Source organism: Maniola hyperantus, chromosome 19, assembly GCF_902806685.2.
Source record: "Maniola hyperantus chromosome 19, iAphHyp1.2, whole genome shotgun sequence".
NCBI lineage: Eukaryota > Metazoa > Arthropoda > Insecta > Lepidoptera > Nymphalidae > Maniola > Maniola hyperantus.
Genome location: NC_048554.1, coordinates 8,871,428 through 8,883,736, shown reverse-complemented (window position 1 = coordinate 8,883,736; position 12,309 = coordinate 8,871,428). Strand labels below are relative to the sequence as shown.

At 40.7% G+C, this 12,309-nt stretch overlaps 2 protein-coding genes across 3 annotated transcripts in view; both read right to left on the bottom strand.

Moving 5' to 3' along the window:
- RunxA (Runt related A) overlaps positions 1 to 11,538 on the bottom strand; it is a 39,439-nt gene extending 27,901 nt beyond the window's left edge. For both annotated transcript variants that reach the window (XM_034978875.2, XM_069504823.1), the window contains exon 1: positions 10,683 to 11,538. In XM_034978875.2, coding sequence (XP_034834766.1) covers positions 10,683 to 11,100 — 418 coding nt within the window. In that variant the 5' untranslated portion in view covers positions 11,101 to 11,538. The remainder of the gene's footprint in view (positions 1 to 10,682) is intronic.
- The window catches only part of LOC117991492 (carboxypeptidase A1-like), a 253,318-nt gene that overhangs the window by 103,047 nt on the left and 137,962 nt on the right, over positions 1 to 12,309 (bottom strand). The gene's annotated exons all lie outside the window — the stretch shown is intronic.

The window sequence follows — 12,309 nt, the reverse complement described above, 5'->3', positions numbered from 1 at the left end:
TGCCATCCGGTGACTTTGTCTGCAAAGCACTATTAATAATGTTCGCGTAGTTGTTTGACGAATATGGAATACTAATTATTGGTGAATATTAGAGTAATTCGTGAGTTAACGTTTGGCTCAGTGGATAGATTATTATAAGGACATCCGTTAAGGTTATTTCTGCAGACGCTAGTGATTTAGTGTAATTGGAGATATACCGGCAGTTGAGATAATGATTAGTTTGAAGTGATAGTTTAGTGTGATAGTAACTTGAAGTTAACTTTGATAGTAGGTACCCGCTTTAGAATCGTATAACCCGGTTGGTAAAGAATCATTGATGACTCTCTTGTAATGTTGAAATGGATTAGACAATGAGTTGCCCATGAGATCGAATAGCTTACATTCTACCTGGTTTCTGTTGTGATCGCTTATTTGGGTGGATATAGTAGTCGTGGCGCGTGTGGCGCACGATGCTATGGTGTTCTGTATGCAGATGTGCACAGAGTGGAGAAGGTAGAGCTATTGCGATATTCTGAATTAGTAATGAGAAGTCAATTATAAGATCTGGTTTAGATCGTAAGAGAGTCGATGCAATGATCCTTTTAAGAGCGTTCATGAAGTTGTGATTGATTACCTTGAGATGATTAGATAACGGAGTAGGTCGTGACTTGATTGAGAGGTTGCAATAGCAATTGCGCCCTAATCACACGATGTAGTGTTTAGCTTAGGTTAGCTAGTTTAGAGTGAGGTGAGGGGTCGCTGTGAGGGGTGGTTGGAGGCGACCATAGGTAGGGTTAGGTTAGGGTGATCTGGTTGTGTTACGTTGATGGTTTCCATGTGCGATACGTTACTGAGAACTATTTGTAAAGAACATGGATTAAAGTACCTACTTATTAATTACTACCTTCTGATGTCGGCTAAAGATGAATAATAATTATCAGCCATCCTCCTGTTCTCCGACATACATATATATTTTTATCATACTTACAAATCCCTTGACTGCGATCTCATCTGGTGGTAAGTGATGACGCAGGCTAGTTTGGAATGGGTGTGGCAGTTAAAATGTATATGCCTCAGCTTTAAGTACTTTAAGATTGAATGTATCTATGAATTAATTTTAGACATTAACCTTGCTAGCTTGTCGCGTGAAAGCATTAACGTAGCCGTAACCGGTACATATGACGCAATTAGCAACTAAACTGTACGAACAGTGCTTACCGTCACTTGCCACTAAGTACTTCCACCCAGCAATTTACTCGCATCGACGCGACGTTGTTACCAGAATACGCAAAGAAACGAGTGATTGGAAGCCAAAACAAAATCAAATCACTCATCTTATTGTAATTGAAAATCCAAACTAATATTATTATTATTTTTTTTTTTTTTTTTTTAATGTATAATATTACAATAAAACTTAAAGCTAGCCTTATCTAATAACTATATAAATCATGACCGCGTGGAATGGTGCCAAGAATACTGGCTGCATTACTAATATTATAAATTCGAAAGTGTATCTGTCTGTCTGCTAGCTTTTCACGGTCCAACAGTTTAACCGATTTTGATGAAATTATCTACAGAGTTGGCTCATATCCCGGGGAAGGACGTAGGCTACTTTTTATCCCGGAAAAATTAAAGAGTTCCCACGGGATTTTTAAAAACCTAAATCCACGCGGACGAAGTCGCGGGCATCAAGTAGTATTTTATAATTTTTATAATCTTCAAGGAAACCTACACTTCAAGGAATTTTCTAAATAATTTTATATACATATCAAAAATTGCGGACTGGCAGGATTCGAACCTACGTCTTCTGACCCCTCCTCACTAGGCGGACAGGCAACAACAGGGCGGACATAAAACAAGTCGCAGGGAGTCGCTATATTCAGGCGTCGCAAGACCATGGCGTGTGGAAATTCCTACAGACCTATGTCTAGCATCTATCGGTTGATTATGACAATGATGATGAAGATAAATGGTTAATATTGCCAATTTGCCAATCAGAGGGCAATCCCTCTCAAATTAAAGCATCCAATTTTGATAATTTAATGAGGTTTTAATACAGTATTTTTCTCCTCGAGATCACTTTTTGAGAATCTACCTAAAAAGTAAACTTTCATTACCCAAAATTAAAATATCTAATTCAAAATATCCACCTGCCTTCACCTGCCTATACTGTGTTTAAAATATTTAACCTGCTAAATTAAATTGTACAGTCGCATCCACACAAACCTACCGCTTTCGAGCGACGCCGACGACATCTCCTAATAGCTGGATGCAATCCAATTTGACAGCTGTCAAATACACGCCTTACCGTGTCAGTCGCGCCGATTACGACGTCCGACGTAACGACGTGCTAATGCTTACGTACACGCTAATTGACTGAATTAATATTCCTGTCGTACTTACGGCTGAGTACTGAAACGTACTGAAACGTAGTGATAGTGATTAAGACGTCGCGTCGGCCTACTCCTATTCGGGAGGTCTGGCGTTGGATCCCGGGCACTCACCTCTGACTTTTTTTTAATTTACAGACTAGCACTTGGCTATAATCAAGACCTGGTGGCAAATGATGATGCAGCCTAAGATGGAGCGCGCTTGCCTAGATATAATTTGACTCCTTTTCGGAGTTATGTTGTAGTGGGGTTATGTATTAGTATTGAGTAGCAGTAATAAACGGGACATAGAACAGCTCACACGTGTTTGATTTACACATCTATCCACTCTACGGAACCTCCAACGACAACATCACATGGCGACCGTGACAGCGAGCGGACTTTTGCACGGGGAGTAGCGGCCGCTCGCACCGCGATAGCAACACGTGTCGGGAATAACATTAAAATAATTACAAAAATGGGACCAAAGTGCTCCAAGTGTGTATGCGAGAACAAAGAGGTGATATCACAAAATGGAGACTCCAACATGGACCACCCCATGTACACAAACAATATAATGATGGCAGCAATATTGGCGATATGCAGCGCAGCAGCTATTTTTATAGGAGTTGCTAAATACAGACAATGCCACAGGAACTGGATTAATGAAGGAGTGAGAGCGGACTTTATAAGGAGGCTGCAGGAGCGGATGTCTACGAGAGGAGATCGAGAGGAGAGTCGAGTATAATGTGTGACAATTAAAGTGATGTGCGCGTAAAGTGCGGAAAGTGCGTAAAGTGCGGGAAGTGCGGTGAGAAAATGAACAGTATAGATTTATTGTAAAAACTATTGAGAAAATGGACAGTGTATAGACTTAATGGAAAAACATTTAAGTAATATAAATAGTGAATTAGAGTACTTAAGAGTAAGCATTAGGAAATTAGGACCAGATAGGAGGCTAGAGGAAATAGGATTAAGCAAGGTAAGAAAAGCGTTTTCTTTAAATATCACTTGCTTTAACGGTGAAGAAAAACCTACATGCCTAAGATATATCCACAGTAAAATATTATGTGATGTCTGTCAATCCGCATTTGGCCAGCGTTGTGCACTATGTCTGAACCTTTCTCATTCTAAGAGAAGACCCGTACTCAGTAGAGAGCCGGTGGGTTGATAAAGATAATGATAATAACTGAACATATTTTAAATTAATATTGTTTTATTTTTGACATTTTATTCACACGACTAATCGCTGGTTGGCAAGAACATCGACGTACCTACTTAACTCAAAATTATTGAAAATTAAACTTAGTATGCAGAAAAAACAGAGACAGTTATTGTAAGTTTGCAAGTTAAGTTAGGGATAGAACACTTTTCCGTCCATTTTCCGGCTTTTAGCAACGGAGCAATGGATCGACATATTTTTTTTCATGGCTGTAGTTAAAGTACTGCAGAGTGGATACTGGATAGGTATGCTATTTTTTATCGACGTCATTTCGATGTTAATGATACATGGTTCCAGCACAATAGCAATTTGCGGGACTTATACCTCTCAACAGTGCACTACAGTATACTTACTAATATTGTATTACTATTGTACTTCAAATTGTTACTATTGTAAGTATATCGAATTGACGCGACGTAAGAAAGAAGGTATGTTTACTGAGTCAGCAATCCTATGCCTATATCCGTTTGACCGTTCGTTGTTGACGCAATTAATTAGCTGATGTCAACCAAGTTGCTGCGTTGATCTGTAAACTCATTTACGGCTTATGTTGTGACGATATTAATCGCTTGCTGCACATTACCTACGTTGTACTCAGGTCTCGATGGTTATCTCTAGTCTGTCTTATGCATTAATTATTCAAACACTGTCGTAGAACGCGCTCTTCAACCGGACTTAGTGCTTTAAAAGTTGCATCGTGTTCTTAATTTTTAAGTATGAAAGAAGGTATGTTAAGGCAGCGACACTATGTATACTTGTACCTATCCCTTTGACCTTTGACGCCATTGATAGGTATAAGCTATCTACGTACCAACTTATTTATAACCTACAACTAGTCTGGTTGAGGCTGCGTTGATAGTGTAAACTCATTTACGGCGATATTTTAATGCCTATCTACGTACCAACTTATACCTACTACGTATCTACTTAGGTCTAGGTAGGTATTGTCTAATCTGGCCTCCGCATTAATTATTCGAGCATTGTGGTAGAGGGCGCCCTTCAACAAAACTTAGCCCGTCAAGAGGTTCATCGTGTGCTTCAAAGTAAGAATAATATGTTGGGGTTTCTTTAGAAATCGAAATTTTATAAGGTACCTAAGTACTTAGGTATTTTCTTGTGGTTGGCCCGGATTAAGACCTCATTCTAGTTCATGCCTATATTGGCAAACGGGAAACTTTGTAAGGGAAACTAGAAACTGTGATTTTCAAAAAATAAATGGAAAAATTTAAAAAATAATAAAATTGTTTTTTGATTAACTTTAAAAAGTTATTTTTAACGTTACCCTTTAGAATATCCAGAATTTTATTTTTTTGGCTTAATGTATAAGCGATAAACTTATAAATTAAGCAAAAAAAATAACATTCTTGCCCTCCATGTTTCTATTCTCTTCAATTTTTGTTTAACTTTGGGCTTTGGGTCATAATTACATACCTAATGCCTATTATTTGTGAATTTGAAGGAATTATGTTCATTCAGAAGTTATTACCTACCTAGGCTCTGGTGGATGGATGGACAAACAGAAAGGATTTTTTTATTAATTTATAATTCATTATATTATTATGCCTATTAAATGATAAGTACAAACTTTTAAGAATCGATAAATTTAAGAAAACCAAAAGAAAAAAGAAAAAAATAATAGAGAGAGAGCCAGCGGGTGCCAGACTCTCGTTATTTTATAAAAGCTGAAAATTTATCTGCTGCTTTTGTCCCCAATAACTTATTTAACTTAATTTTAACAAATTATTAAACTTTAAGGGCGTCTGGCAGGAGGTTGCCACGGTAATAAGTGTGACGTGATTTCTAATAGATACTGCACCGACGAAAATGTAAAAAAAATTTGACTTAATAGATAGGTACACTGACGTAAGATTTATTTTGACACGTTTATAAGCTGTTATATCTCCCAAAGGCACCATATGATCCAAACTTTGCAGTCGCTGATCGTTCCTCCCTGTGTTGGGGCCAATACGCAGAGACACTTTCAGCTTTTATAAAATAACGAAGGTCTGATGCGCTGGCTCTTAGTCCATAAGAAAAAATTCAAAATAATTAGGAAATTTAATTCAAAATTGACGATCTTACATAGGTACTACAAAATGAACAAGTGCTAAACTTTTACTATAATCTAAATGTAAGAACTACCTTAACTTAATATCCCCAGACCTTCTAAATAACTCTACTGAATATATTTTACGGTAGGTACTGAAGTAATGAAAGATCCGAATGAAAAAATAAAACGAGCGAATCCAGAAACCGCAAGCCAACTTCCGCGCAGTGTTTTAATCCGGCAATATTTCAGAGTTTTGCAAATGAAAAGTTGGTCTCGAAGAAGAAGACACCGCCTCCCCGCGCCGTCCAATAGAAAATGTCGGAAAAGCAACGTCTTCCGTGGAGGCGGGGCCACGCCTGCGGTCGCAGAGCCATTTGAATAAAAAATTTCCTTTGAAGAAATTCTTTATACGAATATATTGTGGCGCTCCGACCTCGCTTTCATTACTATTGCATCCCAGTTTTATGTATACGTTGTTTCATACTTACTTATTACATCAAGCAGCGAAGCGTCAAATATTACTACCGACACTTTTTACCGTAATCTATTTAGCAATCGTAATCAAAACATATAAAACTATTTCTTTACTGAATACAATGGAAGATAGTGTACTACTTATCGATGCCGAAACGCGATTCGGGGATCGCAGGATTTCAAGAACATTCGTACCCATTTTACCATGTTTTTACCTAAGTATTCTGAAATCGCCTAGCGCGTCTAAGTTGATCTAAGGAAGTTTTCTTTTCAAAATCAAAATTTAGTTTATAGCTGTAGCGATCCGCCTTTTCCAAAGTGTAAAGTTGCGATCGGTCGCGGCGGCGAGGCGGTAGTCGATACATGCGAACATCGTGGCCGCAGCGGGTCCGGTTAACCGGCGAGCGACATACATACCTACATACATGAACCCTGACAACATTACACTCCTTTTATTTCGGGAAATCGTCTTAAAATAGAATACCCAATAGTAAGTAAAATTTTAAATCATAGCGTGCGTGAGTCCCCTTTCAAAAGTGAAAAGTAAAGTTGCGATCGGTCGCGGCGGTAGGCGGTACACGCAAACATCGTGTAGGCTGTGGCACGCACGCGGTCGGCGGCCGTAACAGGCCCTTGTCAACCATAACGTGGCCGCAGCGGGCCCGGTTAACCGGCGAGCGACCCGGCCGCGCCCGGTTAGCCGCGGAAAACTACCATTTCATTTATGGTTGCCTCTCGGTTTCGGGGTAGTTGTGCTAACTAAGCGCGGCCCGCAAGTTACGTAACTATGCATTGTGGTGTCACGTCGGTTCACACTAGCTATTATGATTTAGATAGGCCGGTTTAATTGTTTTGGTTAGAATTGATAGCGCAACAATAATTTAGTCATTTTGTAACGTTTCAACGACCGTTCTGGTGTGGGTTTGACAGGGCGACTCCGGGCTGGATTCATCATCATCATGATCAACCTATTGCTGGCTCACTACTGAGCACCGGTCTCCTCTCAGAATGAGAAGATTTGGCATCTTCTAACTTGGTCATAATCTACTACTCTGACTTAGTGCTAATTGATTGACTTCACACACCATCGAGAACATTATGGAGACTCTCAGGCATGTAGGTTTCCTCACGATGTTTTCCTTCATCTTTAAATCCAGTGATATTTGATTGCTTAAAACGCACATAACTCCGAAAAGTTACAGGTGCGTGCCCGGGATTGAAAACAGCTGGGTCAGTCAATGAATCTTTTCTAAAATGACGCTTTATCAACAGCCGTACCAGCCAAGTTTTAGCACTAACAGTTGTGAGCAAGTACGACGCCATTTTGATATCGATTGAGGCGCAAGCTCAGCGAGGCACACTAACGGAGTGGAATGGTGAAGCGCAGCTATAATGTGTTTTTATCAACTTAAACTCAACTTTTTACTTTGACATACAGTTGAAATTGCACTGCGTCTCTAATCTACTTACTAGTCCTGTCTCAACTTCTAACTCACGACTCACTCCCAGTGGTCAGACTGCGCTGAGCCTAAGGCTGATTGCCATATGAATTCAGCTGAGCAAACTAAAATATCTCTTCTCATTACGTGAGATCGAGGTCGAGCAGAAAATCATGTACTTACGTAGATATTTTCTCCGAGAAAGACTGACTTTACCTTAGGAAAGTGCAAGGCTGCGTGGTGAGAGATACATATGAGTGTTACCCATAAAGCATTAATACGTTTATAGTGAAATCCAGCAGCAGAAATTTTTAATATCCTTAGGTATCTAAAGCAGTAACTAATAGGAAACTAGAGTAGATTACTATGTAAATTACTGTATGTAAACGAGAAAGTATAAACTCATCATAGATGTTATCAAGACGAGGATATCTTCAAAGGAACTTGTATTTATCGCAGATGTAGTTGTAACTCAGAACTGCCAATTTTGAGTTATGTTATTTTTGTATTCAATGTAAAATCGCTTTTAAAAATTTTATACATCGGCTCACATAGAACCAAGTAGGTAAGTAAAAATTTGCACCGTTTATGTTTTTCAAACAAGGATCGTTCCAACTTGTTCCAATTTTCGAAGACATTAAAACTTATGACAGAAGCCGTGTTGTTACGGCTGACTTTTACACGCAAAGTCCCACCTGACAATGGTGCACGCGATGGATTTTTTGGTAATACTATTTTGTGGAAAAGTTGGGTTTATATCCCTCTTCTCTCTTCAAGTTATTAATGACAGTAAATAATTTTTTCCATACAAACTGTATCCCCTATTTTATCCCCCTTGGGGTGATTTTCACAAAATGCTTATAGAGTTAATGATTTTAACTCATAATTTATACTTAGATGCCGACTTTCATGTAGCTACCTAATTTCAAAAACATAGAACTTTCACATCTATCTCACCCAAATTGAACCCTCGTAGCGGTGGATTTTCTCGAAACCGTTTCTTAGCTGATACGCCATATACGCCCTAGATAAAACCTACCTTCCAAATTTCAGGTTTGTAGTTTCTGAGATTTCGTGATTTTTTATTTCATTCGACAGACGCAACTAAGGGTCACTCGCATATTAGGCTGTTAAAAAAAATATATTGAAAACTCACTAGAACGAATCTGCGCAAAAACAACAAAATTTTAAGAAGTCCTATTTCATTCATGTTATTTCTTAAGAAAGGGCGGGCAGTGTAGGGCGGTTCCGGACATTCCGCCCTATTTGACATTGAGAACTTTTTAAGCACCTCGCAAAAAGTTTTGATCTCTTCTCAATCGTACGCTTTCACAAACTTTGTTTGTAACATTTGAATGAATGACATTATTAGGGTAGAGTTAACTTTGAATTTCTTGTTTGAATACTAATTTGTTTGTTATGTTTTCTTTAAAATCGTTTTGTATAAGTTTCATTTAGTTTCACTGTCATAATAATGTTGTTTGTATTTTTGTCTAGTGGGCGACTTCGGCCGTGGTTAATTATCGCCTTACGGGCAAAGACGCGCAATTGAGTTTCAGTTGTAACAAGTCAAGTTGTGTCAAGTATGCGGAACCCCAAAATTTATTGTTTTTTTTCTATTTTTGTGTCATTAAATCTTAATGCGGTTCACAGAATAGGTACATCTACTTACCAAGTTTCAACAAGCTCTTATAGTTTCAGAAAAAAGTGGCTGTGACACACCGACAGACAGACAGACATGACGAATCTATAAGCGTTCCGTTTTTTGCCATTCGGCAACGGAACCCTAAAAAAGTCAAATCTTGTAACAGATCTTAAAGTTACTTCCACTGAACTGATCCTTATTGTAGTATCTTTACATATAGGTAGACATCATTACCGAGACAAAAAAATTACAAGAAACTCTTCAGTCTTGACGAGGCAATATGGTGCTGCACATCTAAACTATCCATACTAATATTACAAATGCGAAAGTGTGTCCGTCTGTCTGTCTGTCTGCTAGCTTTTCACGGCCCAACAGTTCAACCGATTTTGATGAAATTTGGTACAGAGTTAGCTTACATCCCGGGGAAGGACTTTTTACCACGAAATCACTTTCAGGGAGATTCTATCATATGCATGTTTCATTGAATTGAATCATTAAGAAGTAATAATTAAAAAAAAAAAACACGACTGCCCCGTCATATTGAAATTTGAATTTTTAGCCTGTCTCAGTTGGAATGATGTAAGGATTCTAACGATCACATCCAAATCTGCTCAGTCATTTAAAAGTTATTGCGGACTGAGGAAACTCACATACGTGAACTCTGAAAACATTACACTCCTTTTTCGGGCAGTCGTGTATTATTTTATAATGTTGTCTTTTTGAAAAGAGTTGCTGCCGAGTTTCTTGCCGGTTTCTTCTCAGTAGAATACTTTTTCGTAAACCGGCGCTGCGGTATACAGCGGCGGAGTTCAGTTTGAGATGTAGTCATTTGTATTATATTTTGTAATAGGTATACTAAGAAAAATGTCTGGTGGGAGACTTCGTTACCACCCTACCGGCAAAGCCGTGCGGACAAGCGATTTAGCGTTCCGGCACGATGCCGTGTAGAAACCAAGTGGGTCTAATAAAAACTGCCATACTCCTCCAGGTTAGCCCGTTTCCACCTTAGACTGCATTATCACTTTCCACTGTACCAACGTATTAAGGTTGAGTATGACACAATATGTCCTCTAAAGAAGCCCCTATCGTGACTATGCGTACCGGTGTTATTTACATATTGGAGGTTCAGTGGCGCAGACTTTGAATTTTTATTTCTGTTTGTCGTAACAGGTGTTCGTCCTTAATGTTTAGTGGTGATTCCAAGAACAGTTGAAAATACAAACTGTACCTACTTTGCAAACGACAACTTAGATTCATTTTTTTGGTAACAAAAACAAATGCTGTGTTTTGGAATAGAAGTTACATAGTTAAGTACTTTAACATTTTGATTACAAAAGTTGGACTTACATTTAGGCCTATATTTGAAGATGAGTAGCCAATGTATCTAAACGTACCCAACACCCTCAAATGTAACAGATATCTAATATCACATATAAAGTGACAGTACAAAGATACAGTGTAAAGATACTCATTGTGTAACAATAACTGCACCTTCAGCACTCACCGCGACCACTACGGCCGACGAATCTCAGGTCGTTGAACTTCGCCACCTGGTTCTTCATCACCGCCGAGCTGTTCCTCAGCTCGGCGCAGCAGTTCTCGTCGTTACCCGCCCTCACCGTGACCAGCGTGCCGTCCCCCACATCACCTAGCGCCACAACTTTGAACGCAACCGGCAACGTCTTGTTCGACCGCCAGTGAGGCGGCAACACGGTGCAGACGAAGTGCGGACTGCCCGTCCTCACGAGCTCCCCCGGGTGCTCCGACAGAAAGTCCCCCAGCGTCCTCTCCGCGAGGATGTCCGAAGTCATCTTCGTGTAAGTCTCGTGGAGAAGCGTGGAGCTGGTGTCGGGCGACACGGCTCCGGTGGACGCGCCCGTGAGGTGCATCCTCGCAACCCGCGCGCGCTGCGTGCTGCACATGGAGTCCACTGTGTCCGCACCCGCTACATCGCACTTCCCACTCCACACTGGTCACATCCACACCGACCCCGTGTCACTCGGCACCATCTTGCACCCGCGGAACACTTCCTTCGAGGACCCTATCGTGAGATGCGACACGTTGCTAGGGAACGAACGCGTGGCCACTAGATGTGACGTCACACGGCCTTGCCACACTTTTTTCCCGGTGAATGAAAGGTTCGGCGGGCGGGGACGCGAGGGGCCGATTTTTTCCGGTACAGAGGGGTGTCTCCCCCGCGCGGCGAAAAAACTTTTCACTAGTTTCAATGACGGCACTTTTTGCGCTCCGTATTTACGATACGCACGTGGCTCTCGCTTTCGAGAACTTTTTTGTTATTTGGGGAGCGAGGATGCAATTCGCTTTTCGGGTTTTCGTGGCGCCCCGTCCGCGTGTGGGTGCGTGCGTCGTAGCGCGCGGTCGTGATGCGACTCGCGTCAGCGTATGGTGTGCGGAACCGCTCGGTTGCGGTGTCCGCTCGTGGCTATTAATACGCGGAGTACGTCCGCGCCCGTCGACTTCAGAGCAAGTTTCGCGGGCGAGTCGGTAGTCGGTGGCGCGGCAGCGGTGGCGGGCTGGCGGCAGCGAGAGACGGCGACGGCGCGGGCGCGGCGGGCGGCGGAGCGCACTTTGCGGTCGGGGTGGGTTGGGTTTAAAGCCGCCGAAGGATAAAACATACAAATAAACACGTGTTCGCGCCGGCGCGAGCGAGAGGTGCGCGGATGCCGTAGGTGTAAGCGGGATGGAGGAATGCTCTTTGCGGCATTTAGCGGCCGTACTGCTTGCTGGCACCCGCCTGCCGCCCTCCGCAGTTGCCGTTGCTGCCGTCATCGACGTTCCAGTAAAAGTTGTTAAAACAACGTATGAATGTTTAATACCTACCTAACATATAAAAGTGTGAATAGTGTTGTGATTTAGTTATTTTACATTCACATAACTACATTTAGATACATTTTAAATTTTAATAATTTAACAAACTCAATTAAATCAAATATTCAAGCTAGATTTTTCTTCCAAATTAATTTTAAGTAAGTATTTCATATCATAAATATTTTCTTACTATCTAGTTTTTACTTACCGTAAAATTCACATTTTGCATACTAAAATATAGAGCCCAAAAAGGTAAGTACCTACCTAACCTACCTAGCTACGTATCTAGTACGATGTCTTCA